The 19,708-nt window shown below is 40.5% G+C and overlaps 1 protein-coding gene across 1 annotated transcript; it reads right to left on the bottom strand.

Annotated features, from left to right (window-relative positions):
- Positions 1-9,523: 9,523 nt before the first annotated feature.
- Positions 9,524-19,389, bottom strand: zgc:152863 (uncharacterized protein LOC562658 homolog). The gene is made up of 5 exons (XM_038305268.1): positions 19,238-19,389; positions 14,455-14,561; positions 13,397-13,597; positions 11,212-11,347; positions 9,524-10,857 (listed from the first exon to the last, which is right to left on the bottom strand). The coding sequence occupies exons 2-5, from the start codon at positions 14,546-14,548 to the stop codon at positions 10,530-10,532; spliced, it is 759 nt and encodes a 252-aa protein (XP_038161196.1). The 5' UTR covers positions 14,549-14,561; positions 19,238-19,389; the 3' UTR covers positions 9,524-10,529.
- Between the last annotated feature and the right edge of the window lie 319 nt (positions 19,390-19,708).

Genomic DNA, 19,708 nt, shown 5'->3' with positions numbered 1-19,708 from the left:
TTTTTAGGAGCAGATCCTGTTTTTAATCTCGATACATAAAACCTAGGAAGTAAATGAGCTCTTTCACAACGCCTGTGATTGTCCAATTAATTAAACACGGGGGGGGACTATGCTTTATGTCTTATAAAATCAAAACATCAATATGACAAAACCAAGAAAGGATTTTGACTGTCTGCATCTAAATTCCTCCATGAGAAGATGATGAAGTCAGAAATGTATAAAAGGATCTGATTCTAGCAGCCATTAAATGATGGGCCGGGCTTTCCTGATGACTGTTTACCTGCTTCTCTTTTTCTACATACTTGTGAACTAAAAGCTGGATTTCTCTCAGTCTAAATAAAAGAATCGATTGAAAACGACTTTTAAAAAAAGCTTAGGAGGCCCTTGAAGAATTTCATTTAAAATCTCAAACTAACCTTCATGTTTAATTCAACATCGAGAAAAAAAAAAAAGAAGTAGTAGAACCTGGTGTTGGCCCAGTGGGTAGAGCAGTGCTCTGAGGAGGTTGCAAGAGTAAAGTCTGGATTTCTATGAGAAATGTTAGAGTATTTTATCTTGCATGGCAGTGACATAGCATCCTGCATCCGTTTTCTTTTCCATTTTAAACGTCTTTGACATTCTTACTTCCTCTTGGAGAAGAGTCATCCTGAAAGTGGCTCAGTTCATTTAACGGTTCAGTTACAAAGTGATAAATTAACTTTTTAGTCACAGACACCTCCTCAGATGCGTCTTATGACTGACCACTGCAGTTAATGCAATAAACTCATGACAGTAAATCAGCTGTTTTCCAAAAAGTGACAGTTTTATTGTAAACGTGTACCTTTTGTTGGAATATTTCTTTCATCACTGTTGGGATGAAATAACGGCAGCAAATGGGCCTCAGCCTGAAATACAAAACTAAAGGAAAAAAAGAAGACATCAATATGTCTGAATAATATTTAGCATAAATATTTAGCATAGGGGAGTGGGGACAATGCGCTTGACTTAGACATTTATTGTCATTTTGCATACACAGAGTGTATACAAAACAAAATTTAGTTTTCATGACATTTCCATTTTCTTAAAGTGCAGCACTGATCAAATGTAAACATTGTTGGAGAAAAAACATGGTGAAAAAAACGCATCGATATGGTCAGTTTGATGCAGGGTTTGTTACATACTGAGTTTTTTCAACATTCAGCTGTCGAATGGCAGTGGAGAAGAGGCTGTTGCCGAATTTGCTGGACCTGTATTGAATGCTGGGAAGCCTCTTCCCAGAAGGCAGCAGGGAGAACAGTCCATGGTGGGGGTCTGAGGGGTTGATATCAACATTGATGATGTTACGGGCTCAGGGCACGCAGCGCTAGGATGAAATGTCTTTTATGGAGGGAAGAGGAGCCTAGAGGATCCTTTCTCACTACTCTCCTCTTGGGTCCCAGAAGTTCTGAGTTCAAACCTCACTCTCACTCTGGGTCCTTGAGCAAGACCCTTAACCCCACACTGCTACCCACTGCTCCCTGGGTCAAATGCAGAGAGTTCATTTGGTTGCAGTATAATGGCAATAAAGTTAAATTCTATTCATTCTACTATCAATATAAATATATATATATATATATATATATATATATATATATATATATATATATATATATATATATATATAGATATATATAGATATACACTCACCGGCCACTTTATTAGGTACACCTGTCCAACTGCTCGTTAACACTTAATTTCTAAGCAGCCAATCACATGGCGGCAACTCAGTGCATTTAGGCATGTAGACATGGTCAAGAAAATCTCCTGCAGCTCAAACCGAGCATCAGTATGGGGAAGAAAGGTGATTTGAGTGACTTTGAACGTGGCATGATTGTTGGTGCCATAAGGGCTGGTCTGAGTATTTCAGAAACTGCTGATCTACTGGGATTTTCACGCACAACCATCTCTAGGGTGTACAGAGAATGGTCCGAAAAAGAAAAAACATCCAGTGAGCGGCAGTTCTGTGGGCAGAAATGCCTTGTTGATGCCAGAGGTCAGAGGAGAATGGCCAGACTGGTTTGAGCTGATAGAAGGGCAACAGTGACTCAAATAACCACCCGTTACAACCAAGGTGGGCAGAAGAGCATCTCTGAGCGCACAGTACGTCGAACTTTGAGGCAGATGGGCTACAGCAGCAGAAGACCACACCGGGTGCCACTCCTTTCAGCTAAGAAAAGGAAACTGAGGCTACAATTTGCACAAGCTCATCGAAATTGGACAATAGAAGATTGGAAAAACGTTGCATGGTCTGATGAGTCTCGATTTCTGCTGCAACATTCGGATGGTAGGGTCAGAATTTGGCGTCTACAACATGAAAGCATGGATCCATCCTGCCTTGTATCAACGGTTCAGGCTGGTGGTGGTGGTGTCATGGTGTGGGGAATATTTTCTTGGCACTCTTTGGGCCCCTTGGTACCAATTGAGCATCGTAGCAATGCCACAGCCTACCTGAGTATTGTTGCTGACCATGTCCATCCCTTTATGACCACAATGTACCCAACTTCTGATGGCGACTTTCAGCAGGATAATGCACCATGTCATAAAGCTGGAATCATCTCAGACTGGTTTCTTGAACATGACAATGAGTTCACTGTACTCAAATGGCCTCCACAGCCACCAGATCTCAATCCAATAGAGCATCTTTGGGATGTGGTGGAACGGGAGATTCGCATCATGGATGTGCAGCCGACAAATCTGCGGCAACTGTGTGATGCCATCATGTCAATATGGACCAAACTCCCTGAGGAATGCTTCCAGCACCTTGCTGAATCCATGCCACGAATAATTGAGGCAGTTCTGAAGGGGGTCCAACCCGTTACTAGCATGGGGTACCTAATAAAGTGGCCGGTGACTGTATATATATATATACATAGAGAGAGAGAGAGAGAGAGAGAGTTTACTGTTAAATGTGGGAAAAAACAATAAAATGTGAAGAGAGTAGAACAAATGTAACAATAAATATTTTGGTTGCTAAATCTTTTAATTAAGCACCCCCATGCTCTCTCTTAATTCTTTAACTTTTTTAATGTTCATGGTTATAAACTTAAAAGCTTTTATATTGATTTAAATCTTTTTTTCAGAACAAAACCAACCTAAGTAGGTATTTAATATTGTATTTAATGCATTTAGTTTTCTAAAACAATTTTGATTGTTTTTTTATTATTATTGGTTTGGAAATACCCTAATCTACTTTTTTTTTGGCTGTAAGTTTTAGTTTTCTGTCTTTTCTTTATTCCAACCGGAATAAAAAAAAATGTTTATTCCCAAAAAGACTCTAATGATGCCAGTGGAAGCAGAATTTGTAGAAACTGTTTTATTGTGTCATCTGAATTTGTCCCTTTTTGCTGCTCCTGACGCTGATGTCAACCTCTGATCACTCAACAATAAAGATTTTGTGACAAAGTAGGGACATTTTGTTATTTCAGCTGTTTCTTAATCTGGTCCCCGTGGAGCTTCCAGATTGTGACGCCAGCAGCTGAGCAGCAGTAGAAAATAATAAGTGTAACAGATCAAACTGTTGTAAAGCAAAGCTGGTGTAATTTTAAAGTCTTCTCTTACATAAAAAAGTTGCCCAACCGTCCCACCAAGCTGGTCACACCCCTCCTCAGTCATTCATTCATGGTTGCTTACAGTAAAGCAGGCTGAACAGTTCCCTCCCTTCCTGAATCGTTTGCCCACTTCTGCTTCTGTTGGTCAGAACCCTGAGGAATCAACCAAAGCAGGAAGTTGGAGTTTAAACCCTCATTTTACCGCAGTCATGTGATACTGCTTGTTTTCTCTTCTGGAAACACATTCAGGCTTCAGGAAGATTTGGGTTTGAGACACAGATCTTCACAAGTCATTTTGTCCGAGGCTCAAAAAGCCGAAGCAAGTCTCTAAAAACTTTCCCATCATGCCTAAAACATATAGAGCAGTGGCTAAAGGTTAGACATTCAAACCTGTAACATTGGTCTTCAAAACCTAATTATTTTAAAATCATTTAATGTTCATTAATAGTTCTATCTTAATAGCTGAAAAATTACTTTACTAAATGTAAATTTTTATTGTGTTAGATCAGCATAAGAATTAATGCTTTAAAGAACAACTTCTATTAATCGTTAAGGAGACATTTGTTTTAGTTTAGACAATCTGGATGCTTTTCCAGAATGAACAGCCTGTTTTTGGTGCAGCCACCAGATAAAAAAAAACTGGTTCCAGACTTTGATTAGGCCATTTTAAAGCCTTCAGTTTTCTTGGAGCCTTGGGTTTTAACCCAAGTTCGGACATTTCCTTCAGGATTTTCTGTCAAAGAGCAGTTTTCATGGATCCCTTGACTGAAAACCTAGTTGTCCAGATTCTGAAGCGGACCATAATACTACAGCCACCATGTTTGACATCTGGTATGCAGTGGGGGCTGGTGAAAAATATTTTTGGTGGGGCTGATATAGCCTAGTGTATGTCTCCAACTAATCCAGAATACGAATTCAAATAAACAATTGGAAATGAAATACAATTTAACTGTAATGATTTAATTTACTATATAATAACAGTAACAGTGATGATTTGGGTCACTGTGACGGGGTTCTTTGGCCTCCAAGAATCCAGGCTCAGTCGGGTTACCGGTGTTGGTGATTTATTGTGCTCAAAAACTCAAAACAGGGTGCAAAAGAAACTAAACATATACAAGATACTCTGGGCCTCAGCCTCCCTCCAGTTACCAGCAATGCAACAAAGAAACAGAAAACAAAAATGGCCGCTCTTCTTCCCAAAGCCCCTCCCCTCAGGCTCTCTTATTTCTGATTTCTGCTCATTAATCAGTTTTGTCCATATATTACCTCCACAAACAATTTATGTACAAAAACAAACAAATAATTTTTACAACTTAATTCCTTTACACAGATTCATTGACTTATTGAATTACACCAAACTGGGTTTGAACCCAGCAAAGACGCCGCCAGACTGAAGATGACGTAGCATAAACACGTACCCCCCCCACACACACACACGGCTAACCCCACTGAAATATTAAGTGTGCACCCTCAATATGCCAGCAGGTAACCAGGAACAGCTTGTGTGTTTTAAGTTAATGGAGCTACTGGGCTCAGCGCGAGTGTATTGGTCCTCAGGAGCACAGTATAACAGGAATGTGTGTGTGGCGCGCAAAGTTAGAGGATGTGGATTCGTCACAGTCACAATAACCATGGCATGAAATTTTCATATCCTACAACAGGGATGTTCTTCTGACAAACGGGTAGATAAATAAGGATCTCACCGAATTTGGTGGAAGCTGCACCTCGCTCGTTACGTTCGCCATCTTCCCTCTAATTGTCTGCACCTGTGCATTCGGTGCAGAAGCCTGTTAAAGGGCAGTATTTTCAGCGCCCCAAGACCATAAAATTCTGAGACGCTGGTTGGCCATTAAATTATTAAATTCACCTAGCAATAGTACATGATTGGCAGATTCTCTGCACATGTGGGGCAGTCTAATCACAGCCCCAAGACAGAGACGGTAGGAGTCTGTCTGTGGAAATCCACAAATGAATGACAATAGATTGGGAAATGTAGTTTATATAATTTGTTTTGCTTATAGGTACACACTCTAGAGAGTAAAACTGACATTTATGAGTTAATTTCTAAAAATATATTTTACGTTTCTCTCTTCTTATCAGGGAGGGCGGTGCCCCAGCGCCCCCTATGGGCCGGCCGCCACTGCTGGTATGATGTTAATTTATTCATTCCAGGCGTAACAGGATGCCAGCAGTGTTGTAGTACTCAAGATCGGTCTTGGTCTCGAGACCATTTTTTGATGGTCTCGGTCTCGTCCCGGACTTGACCGCATTTGGTCTCGGTCTTGTCTCGGGCGCTGAGGACTCAGCATTTTATTTCAAGACCGGTCAAGACCACAACTGTGGAAATAACGCTAATCATCGGAATATTATCAGTTTCTTTAAGATCCTTCTTTTTATTGGATGCTTGGATTCAAATCCAAGCAATAACCTGTCTCATTGGTTTTTTTTGTTATTTTGTTTTTTTCCCCGCTGTCCCGCCCACCCCCTTTTACCTGCGCGCGGGCTGCAGCACTTAAATTGAAAGTCACAAGTGGTTGTCTGAGAACGGCATAAGATGTCGGCCAAATCATCGGTTATAAAATTCGGCTATTTAAATCACAAAGAATATATTTGTAAAGCAACATTGAGAAAAAAGTATACAGCGCAATGTAAGTTCTGCAGTGCTTCACTATCAGAGACGGTAGGGACTACGTCCAACTTTTATCGACACCTTGAAAGAAAGCACAAAGAAAGGTAAGCTACGTGTAAAAGTGATGTTAGGAAAGCTAGCTAGCTCCTCTGTATCAAAATTCTTTTATTCTATTATGAAACTGCTTCCAGTTGTGTAATTTTATTTTTGAAACACATGCAGTTGGGCCTCTAAATGTAAGATTTCTTTATTATGTTATGTATAAGTTGCTACATTCATTCAACAGCAAAGTTAAAGATGCGGTATGTAACTTTGATAAAACAAAATATCTTTATAAAAGTTATATAGTTCTATTTTTTTTTACATATTTAAGTCATTATTTTGTGACAGTATGTTATGAGTCCGACAAGCTGTGAAAATATTGAGCACTTCTGCCTTTTCTCCATGTTCCCAGTACTAACTAGAGAAATACACCGCTTGGTCAAAAACAAACCATCTGATCCAGCAACACGGTCTTAGAACTGACAAAGGTCAGTCAGGTTTAGTGCACTTTGTATTTCAGTGGGGTTTGTATTTCTGCAGATATCAGTAGTAGCTCAGCGAGGAAGTGAAGGAGATCAATCTATTTTTTTTCCCAACAAATTATCTCTCTCATAACATATTTTCACAACTTGGTGACAGATATAGATTTATTTAAGAAAAAGAAACAAAATAAATGATTAGCATTTTTTCAGTTTTACACATTTGCACATTGTTTTGAAATAGCATATTTTAAAACAACATAAATGTATGTACTGTTCATGAAAGGCAGAGAAAATACTATTTTGATTGACTTTGATTAATTGTTTGAAATTCTGTGATTACTACACAGAAGTACTAAATAAAGATGTTTATGTTTATTCCAGTTCTGTGTGTTAAATATCTAGGTGTTTTTATGTGAATCTTTTAGATCAATTTTAGTGATTTTGATCATGGTTCATATTTTACTGTCACATACTGGCGCTGGTCTTGGTCTTGACTTGGTCTCGGACCCTAAAAGTCTTGGTCTTGTCTTGGTCTCGGGTTAGGTGGTCTTGACCCCAACACTGGATGCCGGCCTCCTGAATCTGTATAATCTCGGTGATTAAACAGATGATTTTGGTAAATGTGAGCAGAACCCTTTGGTTCTGTTGGATCAGCAGTGGTTTTGGTCTCATTAAAACATTCACCCTGATGTGAGCCGAGGCCTGCAGAGCTTTAGATGTTCTGGTTCCTCATAGGACCTCCTTGATGAGTCGCTGATGCCCTTGAGGAAAAATAATGGCATCAGTGATTTCCTGGCTTAAGCTTCAGATGTGGCTTTGTCAGCGTCTCTCGTGCACTCTTGTAGGTCTTCAGATCAGGGCCCATGGTGATTTTTGAGCTCTTTTAGCTTCAAGTCCTCAGCTTAATCTAATTATTAGTTAATTATTGTAGATTCACTCATCTCATCTTTGAATGATAAAAAGCATCCATCTTCCATCACCCTTTATCTCAGCTGGGGTCGCAAGGGGTGCTGGTTCCTATCTCAATTCAATTCAATTCAATTCAGTTTATTTATATAGCGCCAAATTCACAACACATGTCATCTCAAGGCACTTTACAGTTCAACCAGATCATACAGTCAATTCATACAAAGTTTTCTAATCTAAGGAAAACCAGTTGATTGCATTGACTCATTGACTCAAATACAATCCCTCACACTAAGCATGCTTGTAGCGACAGTGGAGAGGAAAAACTCCCTTTTAACAGGAAGAAACCTCCAGCAGAACCAGGCTCAGTGTGAGCGGCCATCTGCCGAGGCCGACTGGGGTTCAAGGAGACAGAAGCAGAGATACAAAAAGCAGCTGTAAAAGGCGGCCCCGTCCAGGAAACACACAGCCAGGCAGACGAGCTCCGAGCCAGCTCCCATGCCAGAGGACGAAGAGAGCACATCCACTCAGCCACAGTCAGAGAAACAGGACCACACTGGAAAACAGGCCGATCTCCAACATCTATAAACAAGGGTGTTGATGGAAGCAGCACAGCTGATGTTTCTTTCCAGGATGGCGTCACAACCAGACAGGAACAGACGAGGCAAAGCTACTCTGATGAAAAGCAGAGAGAGCAGAAGGTTAGAGATTGAACTAACAGATTCTGCAGAATAGGAGAATAGAGAGAGAATGAAGCAGAATGATGAAATGGGGGTCCCTATGTCCTCCAGCAGCCTAAGCCTATAGCAGCATAACTATAGAGATAGCTCAGGATAACCTGAGCCACCCTAACTATAAGCTTTATCAAAAAGGAAAGTTTTAAGCCTAGCCTTAAAAGTAGACAGGGTGTCTGCCTCACGGACTAAAACTGGTAGTTGGTTCCACAGGAGAGGAGCCTGATAACTAAAAGATCTGCCTCCCATTCTACTTTTAGAAATTCTAGGAACCACTAGTAAACCTGCAGATTGAGAGCGTAGTGCTCTGTTAGGAACATAAGGAACAATCAGATCTCTGATATCAGATGGAGCTTGGCCATTTAAGGCCTTATATGTGAGGAGGATTTTAAATTCTATTCTGGATTTAACAGGAAGCCAATGAGGAGAAGAGAGGATAGGAGAGATATGATCTCTCTTTTTAATTTTCACCAGAACTCTGGCTGCAGCATTTTGGATCAGCTGAAGGCTTTTAACTACAGCTGTCTATAGGCGAGAGGAGGGGTACAACCTGGACAGGTCTCCAGTCCATCGCAGGGCAACACAGAGACAACCAACCATACACGCACACACCAATAGGAGAATTTACAGAAGCCAATTAACCTCGGTCAACGGTCATGTTTTGGGACTGTGGGAGGAAGCCGGAGTACCTGGAGAGAACCCATGCATGCTCAGGGAGAACATGCAAATCCAAGCAGAAAGACCCCGGGCCGGGAATCAAACCCAGAACCTTCTTGCTGCAAGGCAGCAGTGCTACCCACTGCGTCACTGAGCAGCCCGATCCTGTCTGATAGAAAAACATCTGACTGATAACGCAAGTGTGATAAAGAAGCAGAGTTTAAGTCTCTGGACATTTACTACCCAGGGAAGGGAAGTGAGAAAAGGCCTAAAAACTGCTCTGATCCTTCTGTCAATAGAGAACAGTTTCAAATCCCTTCTTCTTTGACAGAGTTTATGCCGACCTTAAAAAACTTCAGCTGTTCTTTATATATACCCCCCACCCCCCGGCTGATGAAGGCAGAGAAGCAGGTTTCATTCATGTATCTCTAACTTTTCTGCTGAGCTAAAACACCTGAAACTAACGACCGCAGGCGAAACCCCTTCGGGCCACAAATCAGAGCGAAATTTCAAACAGAGAAACACTTCAAACATTTATTTCTATTAGAATTGTGTGCAATAATACAGAGAACAAATCATCAGCTGCAAGTATTACAGTATTTAAAATAGCAACACAAAATGAAACACTAAATACATTCAAGGTCTGTGAAGGCATCTCCAAAAACATCCAAGAAAGACGGAAAACTAAAAGATTACAGGTCCAAAGGTTTCAGGTTCTCTTTTTGTCTTTGTTTTTGCAGGTTAAAAAAAATAAAGAAATTAAATACAAACATCCATTAGTCTCATCTAATTTAAATTAAAATCTTTACAGATTAGATTTAAATGTCATTAAAAAAATATACACTCCACTCTGCAATGATTATACACAACAAAAATCCATTATTTCATATATTGATATATATATTATATTTTTTTTTCTGTACATTAGAAATACACATTTGTAAATAATTACAATAAATCTGCACCACAGTCTGATTGAACCTGAAGAAGCAAAAAGTCTAAGACACAAGAGGTGCCAATCACCATGGAAACGGACACGTTTCTGTAACTGCAGGCAGCCGACTTCATGGAAGAAGCCAGGATGAGCCCCGTCACTGACGGGAGGGATAGACAACGTCTCCAGAACAGCACTGAAAACACGCCTTAAAACGGTTACAGAAATTACTGTTTAACAGCTTAGAAACCCGCCAGGAATTTGTTATCAGCAGACAAATTTACCCAGAACCCTGCGTCACGTACGTCGAGTACACACAGACCCACAAAATACCATCAGCATGTCGTTTCAAATATAAAAACACCTCAGTCCTCGTCAGCCGAGAGCTGGCGGAGCTCGTCGGATCAGATCGGTCCTGATGCTGCTGAGCTGCAGCCGACCAGGGAAAGTGCAGGTAGTAAATGCGTCAGCTGTCAGTGTCGGCTGATCCACAATCATCTTCTGACAAAACGCTGAAGATTATTAGCGGTCACAATTGTGTCTCCACAGGAGATCCTCCTGAACCCCACAGCTTGCCAATCAAGTGTCTTTATCGTCTGCGAGGTCCCGGATGCTCACGCTGCTCACCCTGTCTCTGGGGTGTGATGATTGGACCTCTTCGTACGGCGGAGGGGGGTTCTCTGGACTCTGGACGAATAGGAGGGGCTGGTTGCTGCCATCTGGCTGGTTGCCCCGAGGCAATGGGCAATAACCGGGGTCCTCCTGGGCCAAGAGGAGCTGCGTCGGTCCAGGAGCGGAGCAGGGAGCAATACGCTGCCCCCAGCTGCCATAGACCGCCTCTTCATAGGAGGGAAGAGAGATGGGAAGTCCGTCCACCATCAGGTCCAACTGGTCTGAGGAGCGACAGCTGCAGGAAAACAGAGAGAGAGTGAGTTCTTTGTGTCTGAATGTACCCCTCTAAGGTGGATAAATGAATTAAAGTTCTTGAAGAAAAAAAAATTATCACTAGGTACATAATTGAGGCATTAATGTCTACATTTCTGACCTAATCTAAAGGCACTTTACTGGACAGAAAGCAAGGTTTGGATCCATTCCAACCCATCAGAACTTATGCCACAAAAAAAATCATCGTACAAAATCTAGACGTTTGCACCGACTTCCAGGCAATTAGCTAATTAGTTAATCCTTATGGCCAACCTGCTACCAAAACTTTAGTGAAACCTAAAACCACTGATTCAACGTCAAAAAACATCCTCCTTACCCTTGTGATCGGCAGGGGAGGAGGCGGGATTTGACGATCAGGCAGGCGGTGGTGGTGAGAAGGAAGATGGACACGCCAACAGCAGTGGTGGCCATGCTAGGCATGTCATTAATGTCACTCTCAGGTTTCACCTTGTCTGTGGAGAGGAGCAGAGACCCAAAATGTTTAAGAATATTTCAAAACAACGACTACACTCAGACAACTTTTTGTTTTTCTACATAATCTGCTTACAGGTGCTCCACAAGGCTGAGTGCTTGGACCCCTTTCCTTGTTAAGAAAAAAAGCTATAATCATCTACTCATTCCTAAGGATTATGATAGTAAACAGTCATACATCTTCATCTCTTCTCAAACCATATCATTTAGTGGATTCTAACCACTTTCAGGGAGATTCGTGATCCAAATATGGAGCCACAGAGGATTTAAGAATCAACAACTTTAGTTTAAGCATTTGATCATGTTGGGGAGGGAAGCCATAAATAAAACCTAAATATATGTCTGTGGGAACAGCCAGATGCTCAGGTTCTTAAACAGAAAAAAACCTTATCAGCTTCAAGACCACATTTTTAGAAAAATCGAGATTCTATTCAGTAGATTTCCATCAGTCTGACAGCATCAACGCAAAGGAAATCTATCTCGGTTATTTTGTCGTGGCTTTGCCCGCTTCCTCTTTATGCGCGCTGCCTTCCTGTTGCAGTGCGACTGACTGAATGGCAACAGAGGAAGTAAGAAGTAGTTTGAAGAGGCTGAAGCTTCTAGTTCCTCTGCAGAGAGTCAGCATGTGTCTGAGCGGATCTGGTAAATGGGTCAAAAGATAATCGTGATAAAAGTTGCTGTGTGGCACTGAAAGGAGCAGATCTGACTTTTCAGACTGTAGAGGGTTTAAATGGTTTGGGGGTTTAAAGCTGAACTGCAACGGCTTTAAAAAAGCAGAATGTATTCATATTAGAGACTGAAAAGCTGTGAAGGTGTGCAACCCAAAAAAGTCCTTCCACTAAATTTTAAGGTTTGGAAATCACAACAAAAGCCTCAAAGAATGACTAACCATTTTGGGTGAAAAATAAGCATGTGTCAGTAGATCATAAACCTTAGTAACAACTGAGAAATGCTGTGTTGGGTCAGTGCTGCTGGGAAATGGTTAGTTAGAGTTGGCCAATAACATCTGCCTACCATTACTGAAGAGCAGGATAAGAACTCTCCAGCAAAGAGCCGAGCTGCACCAGAGAACCATGCAGTTTTTCCTTAAAATATATGCTGAGTGTGAGCTTTGTGGAGCTTCTTCTGCTGACCAAGTGAAATAATCACAGAAAATACTGAATGAGTTTGTCTAGTTTCCTGTTTTATATTATATAAAGGCTTTGTCAGCAAAAAAACCCTCTTGTTTTAAGTTAGTCTTAAAGAGTCCATTTCATGTTCCTTTTTTTGTTCCTGTTGGAACCAATAGGAACTTTTTACTCTCCAAATCACCTCTCACTACTAGTGAGGGCTCCGTCTTCACTAACGTGCTTTTATATTTCTAATCAACAGGCATTTAAAACATCAAGGCAGCTAAAGGGGCACCACTGGGCCGAGTTCTCTGCCCTATTCAATCAAAAGAGATTAGTTCTGAAATAGCAGCTATGTTCATGCAGGTCAAAGAGAAGCATCATTATTAAAACACTGACTGCTGTTTAAATCAGCATTTAAGGACCAGATGGGCATTAAAAAATAAAATCACCATTATACCATCACCCTGTGATCTTTAGGTGTGGGGAAAATACATGTTATTTACTGTATTTTCATCAAGTCAAAATGCAACAGGTTAGGTAAAAATACATTGTGAAAGACCGCACATTCACCAACATGCATCTCACTTTTCTTTTTTTAGCTTTTAAACTGTTATATTTTTTGATGCTTAGTTGTTATTAAAGCTGTGGTTTTATTCTCCACTTAGTCTAAAATAAGTTGTTTCTCCTTTTGAGCATTGTGGCATTCTACACTGACAAGTAGGTCGCTATTTTGAGAGGTAAAAGAAAAGTAAAAACTTTCAGAAAAAGCTAATAATAAAAAGCTAAATATAAAGACCCGACATCACTAAGCTTTTTTAACTCCAACCAACAACTGACTGGATGTAAACCAGACATTATCAGTCCTCCGCCATGGTTACTTTCTGTATGTGGCCTGTTTAATCCCCTTTAAATTGGTACCTTTTATGGGGTCGCAGGACGGCATGGGTGTGCGCCACTTCCCCTTGTGACACTTGATGACCATTGTGTGATTGGGTGTGAATCCGTTCTCGCAGAAGATCCGGATGGAGATACCGGGATGAAAACCGCGGCATGGAGAGCGGATGCATTTGAAGCCTCCATGTTCTGGGACCAGAGGGTGCGGACAGTTGTTCACTCTGCCTGCAAAGATCATGAGATATGAGCAGGTTTTTAACACTTGAACCATTATTTTCTTATGTATACACTAATATAATATACCTAAACAAAAATAAATTCTAAATTTTAAATCACAAGGAGTTCACCTTAAGTAAATCTATTCCTTACTTTAATATTCAAGCATCTATATCTAAGAACTTGTTCCTAGAATTGATTTTCTATTGGTAATGTAAGGGAGGATTTCTGTTATTTTTATGGGCAACCTGGCAGTTTTTTTTTCTGCCTCTAAAGTGATGTTGCAGCAAACAAAAGCTAACATTCATGTAAAAAGAAGAACTAAATGCACATTCTGCCATGTAAAGGAAGCAGAGATTCACTGGTTTGTTGCATAATGACTCTCTATCCCATCTGCATGATTAAAGGCACCAAAAAAATCCAGAACTAATTTTATTGTCGATACAAACAAAATTGAAGGAAGTAAAAAAAGAAAAAAATGCAATATGATGAGAAACTAAACTGAATTTCAAACCTCCGAAACAAAAACATGTTTAAAAACAGAACATGAGAGACTCAACCTTGAGTTTAGCCTTTCAGTATCAGTCAGTATTACAAAGTTTTTTGTTTTTTGTTGCTTTTTTATTTAGAAAAACAAACAAGAAAAACCCTATAAAGTATGATGGGGATCCGTTTTCACAGACACCTAAGGAATAAAGGTTTTGAATGGACAGCATGCTTATTACAGAAGGTCAAAGGTTGCACTTTGACAATATATACAAAGCATATCGCAAGCTATTTTGGTGCTTTAACAAAGTCACAGCTGAACGGACGAATAAAAAAGTATTGAGGAACTAAAAGAGCGACACCAGCTGTGAAGAAAGTACCTGCAGAGAGGGGCAGGGAGGAGACCAGGAGCAGGAGTCCACAGACGAGACAGAAGTGTCCGCTCGGCCATGGATACAGGACTGACGCAGACATGAAACCCGACTTCCTGAGAACAAAGCAGAGACGAGTTAAAGGTACAGGAAAAAAATTAAAAATAACTAACAGATCTGCTATTATTTATAGATTTTTCTGCTGAAAATCCACAAAAGGAAATGACATCACAGGTTTAAATGATGTTGACTAGTGGTACGAATGACGCTGCAAAAAAACAAAAATAGACTCAGTTGTTGCTGGGTATCTGTTCATTTAAATAAAAAAAGTACAGATCCATTTAAGAAGAAATTGTAATGTATTAAAAAAAATAGAAAAAACACTTATTCCCAGATTATGTCTTCAGTGACTTCCACCTATTTTGGTAAGTGGATTTCTCTCTAATCTGTCCCTAACAATAAATAAAAAGGGTCTTTAGCTTTAGGACCGGCTTTGGTCCCCATGAGGCCCTCTGTCCCTGGATGGTTGGTAAAGATACCAGAAACACACACAAAAATATACTTTTGAACAAAAAAAAAAAGGCTCAGATTAAATCAATTAAAATTTAAAAACCAGTGGCTATGGTTGCCATGGTAATTTCCTCCCTCTCTGGATAGCAGGGGGGCGTAAAGGCCCCAGTGTCATACAGACAAACAAGACTAAACCTCAAATAGCTACTGAGTTAAAAAACAGTAAGTCCTTCATTTCTTTAACCGTTGGAAGTTGAAGGGAAATGTTGTTCATCCCGAATAATTTGGACTAGGATTCAGAAGGATAGTAAAATTTAACAAACATACGAGGAAAATGGAGAAAACAAGAGCATGTGCAATACTTTAGAGTACTTCTAATCTTTCTTTTTAATCTTTGGTTTTAATGACAAAGCAAACATCTGTTAGTTTGAAAGAAATCACATTTCCTAGGATTTAAGTCGCCGTTGGGTTATTTCCGTAGAAATTCAACGTTTTTAGCGCAGCAACTGGTTCGAAAGAATTTCCAACTTAAAGCAAGACATGTAAGAATCCACACCTAATAATCAGGTTTTTTATAAATATGGTAGAAATATAAAAGCCTCCCAAAATAAAACCCTGGAGAGCCTTAACTTTTCCCCTTAGGTTCTGGCAGGAAAGAGATTTCAGATAAAAGCATTGAGAAGCTTCTCCTCCTCCAACATTTATTAAAGAAAAAGACACTAAACAGATGAAACGTTCCTCTGCCCTGATAAGGCTTCCTCTACGGTGCAAAAAACAACACATAGCAATGTATCGCTTCTGTCTGGTTCACACGTCTAACTACTTTATGCTTTGCTGAGGTTAAACTGAGAAGAACATCTAACAGACCTTTAAGGAGGAATCATCTAGTTGCACGTCTGGGACCATGAAAAGCGCAGCCTTACTTCAACCTTTCAGCTAATTCAAAGTGAAACCCCTCACCTGAGAGTGTTTACAGTTTCAACACAACCCATATTGACTGACACCTGGCTGAGAAGCATCTAGAAAAGCACGGGGTTAGAAACCCATCACCTCAGAAGCTCTCGCTCCAAGTGGCTTACAGCTCCTTAGTCCCAGACAAACACTTCCTGTGTAGTGGCAGACCTTTGCCAGAATCACGCTAAATGCCACAGAATGTGAAAACGTAGGCGTCAGGGAGGGGTTTTGCCCCGTTTGGTGTGTTTTGTGAGCTTTCATATCAACAGATATGCCAGTCATCCTGAGAGCAGCTAGGGGAGGGCCCGGTTCCAACAACATCAGTGGCTTATCACGAATATGTTCACACCTCCGTCTGGTGAGACCGCGACCTGCGTGGGCGCCTCTGCTTCTTAGTCAGCACGGCCCTCTGTGATATTAGGCCTTCTGCTGGAAGGATGGGAGAATCAGAACCAGGCAGGTGGCAGAATAAAAATAAATAAATAAAAGAAACAAATGAGAAAATTAAAAATGGCTTCACTTCTACCGACCTTTAAACCTCAGAGGGTAAATTTGGCATTAAATCCATTGGAGCTGCAGGAAAACCTGATATTTCTTATTGGTTTTACTTTCTAAAATTTGAGAAGTCATTTCTTAGGGAGCTATAAATGTCAAGTTTACTGCATACGTCATCATACAGACTGCTATAATAACATTGTTTTTTAGCTTATCGTGCAGAACAATAAGATGCTTTTTTGTTAAAAAGTCTTTATCCAGTAAACTAATGACTATTGAAAGCAGTAGCTTTCACCTTGTTTTAGCAACGATACCTGCAAGGAAAGGAATGCAGCTATAGATACTCTACACTAAAATGCCTCCACACGCTGGAAACTGCTGCTCAGCACATTGGAATGAAAGAATTAGCTTTTTGGGGCTGCAAAGTTCAAGGTGAGAGTTTCAACTGAAGAGAAGAATGACTCAGGATGTTCAAAGACAGCCTCATGTTAAGATGCATGCTGCCACCAGTGCAGAGCTTGCTAAACATGGGGAGTAAGTGGGTGAAAGGTGGTCTGCATGCGTAGATTCGTAGGCAGAGATCAGCGAAAAATTCTTTCCTTTTCTGAGAGAAACTGAAATTCTGCTCCAAGTGGACCTGTGGGTCACCTGTAGAAGCGAAGCTGAGAGCTACTGTGAGATCTGTGGGGCTCCAGCAGAGAACTAGCCCCCATGCAAACCACATGCAAAGATCAGAAAACTGAAGTTTTAAAGTTGTGGTCGCCAAACTGTACAGATATGAACCACAAAGAGAAACTGTAGTGAGGAGAAGCCAGTTAACTGATCATGATGACAACAGGTAACCCACCGTCTGTCAGGATTTAGACCAGAAGCTGCATGAATTACAGGAGTCATAAAGGATCAATACTGTGTGCTCTCATTTCGGTGTCTTTCCCCAAAAGCATGAGAAAAAAATAAAAAATACTGCTGACTTTGATAGTTTCACAGGGATAATATTTCCACCTATTTCCCCTTCATGGTTGGAGCCACTTGGCCTCATGCTATCACCGGAGGCCCGCAGCAGCTCATGGAAACATGCATATATAACGCCAGACTGGATGAGTAGCATCATTCGCTGCTTTAATGTCCTTTTCGTGGAAAAAAAAAAAAAAAAAGAAGTTATGCAACTTGTTTCCAGCCACAACAATCGACTCATTTGGCAGAAACATGGGAGGAAGTGAGGTAACACCATCAATGTTACTACAGATAATAAAAAGGATGCAGGGGGGGGGAAACCCTGAGGAGCGACAAGCTGCAGGACGGAGCGCTGATATGGGCACCACAGAAGCTGCAGAAGGAACTGCAACTTTGCACTGCAGAAGAGACAACGTCCTGGGGGAAGTCTGAGTAAAAAATTTGTTTTAAAGCCTCACTGCCTCACATTTAGCTCAACTGGAGCCAGACTCTTTGTTGTTGCTCTCCCAGGTGCGGTCAGCTGTGAAAGATGCCATTTAACCAGATTCAGAACAAAAGTGAGGGCTGTAAATTCATGCACTCAGTGCATAGAGGCAAAACGCTGACGGTGCGTTATGGGATGGGGCCTTTCATCCAATCACTGCTCTGGGATCGAGATCATTTCACAGCGATCACATAACAAAAACATAAACACAGACAGTTTATACTTTAAATGACACTTCAAATTATTTATTTGAAATGCAAACATATTAGATAAACTATCAGTTATTTTCTAACACCTATGAAATGTGACGGTAATGTTACTGAACTCAGAAGAAGTTCCTATTTTACCCTGAATTATCAATGGATCACCTGAAAACCTCAAAGCTTTAGAGTCTCTATAAGAAACTTTCAAGTTTACCTTCTGTTTTAACTCAACTTATTACCGTTTTATGTTCAAATTGAACATTTTCCTTCAAACGATGCCTTCAGGGCCGGATTCAGGAGGATATGGGTCACTGGGCTAAAACCGGCTGTGGTGCCCAATTCACTTATTTTATTTCCGCAAAATACAAAGGATTTAATCACTTAACTGCATGAATTTCATGATAAGATTAAACTGTTTTTTTTCTAATACATTTTTAAAAAAAGAGACATATTCATTAAATATATATATATATATATATATATATATATATATATATATATATATCTTTTTAAAAAAAGGATTAAAAAATGTATTAGAAAAAAAACAGTTTAATCTTATCAAGAAATTCATGCAGTCCTTTTATCAAATTAACCAGGATTATTTGAGGTATTTTCAGAGATGGTTCATCCATTCCTTTATGTAGTATATATTCTGTAGCCTTTAATGCATTGTAATATAAAATTATAAAGATAGAGATGTGATTTAAAGCACCAAATATCATCCCAGAGGTTCACATCCTGCACAGAAACATCTCATCTAGCCAGCTTTCTTCACTTTTTATTTATTTATTTATTTTGGATTAAACCTCAGACTGCATCTGTTCATCATTATGCAGCTTTAAAGGGTTTCTAACCAACAACTCTCAGGCAGAACCATGAGCCAAACCTAATCAGATCCCAGCCGCACTTTAAATGACAGGGCAGTAAAACAACTGCTCATTAAGGAGAACTGGAAACCTGGGAGATTGAAACTGAAGCAACATAACCTGCAGCTTTCATCTCAATAACAGCACAAGTCTGCAGCTCTGATGGATTTAGAATAGATTTAATCGATACAGGTTTCTATTACCTGAAAAATGACCCAAATAAATCCCTAGCGCTCGTTAATTGGAGGCTTTTCATGTTACCTAAAGGTGAGGATAAACCTGAACCGCCCTGCAGCCATTACTGGAGGTCTGCTGGTTTTTCTCACCTGTGTTGAGGCAGCGCGGCGGGTCGCAGGCGGCACAGACTCCCCCGCTTCGGTTGCAGGCTCTGAATGGGGATGAGTTCGGAGCTCCGCGGTCAGCTGACGCCTCTGCCCCTGCTCAGCAACAAGTGAGACGTTTTCAGCTGCTCCCAGCCTTGACTCACCGATCAGCTGTGTGCGGCAGAGACACCCTGCCTTCCTATTGGCTGGGTGTAGCAGCCAAGCCCCGCCCGCCTGCTCGGCGCCGTTACGTTCTGGAAACGCCGCCCTTTTCCACCACAAACAGAGCCACATTTAAAGAGAAGGAAATTGTGGCCAGATACTAAATTAAAAATAATTGTATGAGAACGTGAAGAATGTAGTCAAAGAGTCTGGTGATAAAAAAACAGACTTCCTCCTACGGAATTTTATTCACCAGGCCTAAAAAGGCCTAAAAGCAGCACTAATTAACAGGATTAATGTGGACTCACCTGT

The sequence above is a fragment of the Cyprinodon tularosa genome, unplaced genomic scaffold, assembly GCF_016077235.1.
Source record: "Cyprinodon tularosa strain WSP-4 unplaced genomic scaffold, ASM1607723v1 ctg554, whole genome shotgun sequence".
Lineage (NCBI taxonomy): Eukaryota > Metazoa > Chordata > Actinopteri > Cyprinodontiformes > Cyprinodontidae > Cyprinodon > Cyprinodon tularosa.
This window is presented reverse-complemented; position numbering and strand designations above follow the sequence as displayed.

Bases quoted from the DNA above. Each gene is read 5' to 3' on its own strand.
- zgc:152863 (XM_038305268.1), bottom strand. From the start codon at position 14,548: ATGTCTGCGTCAGTCCTGTATCCATGGCCGAGCGGACACTTCTGTCTC. The intron at 11,348-13,396 runs GTACCAATTTAA...TCCTCTCCACAG, and splicing joins GTCCTGCGACCCCATAAAAG to ACAAGGTGAAACCTGAGAGT. The intron at 10,858-11,211 runs GTAAGGAGGATG...GTTTTCCTGCAG, and splicing joins CTCCCCTGCCGATCACAAGG to CTGTCGCTCCTCAGACCAGT.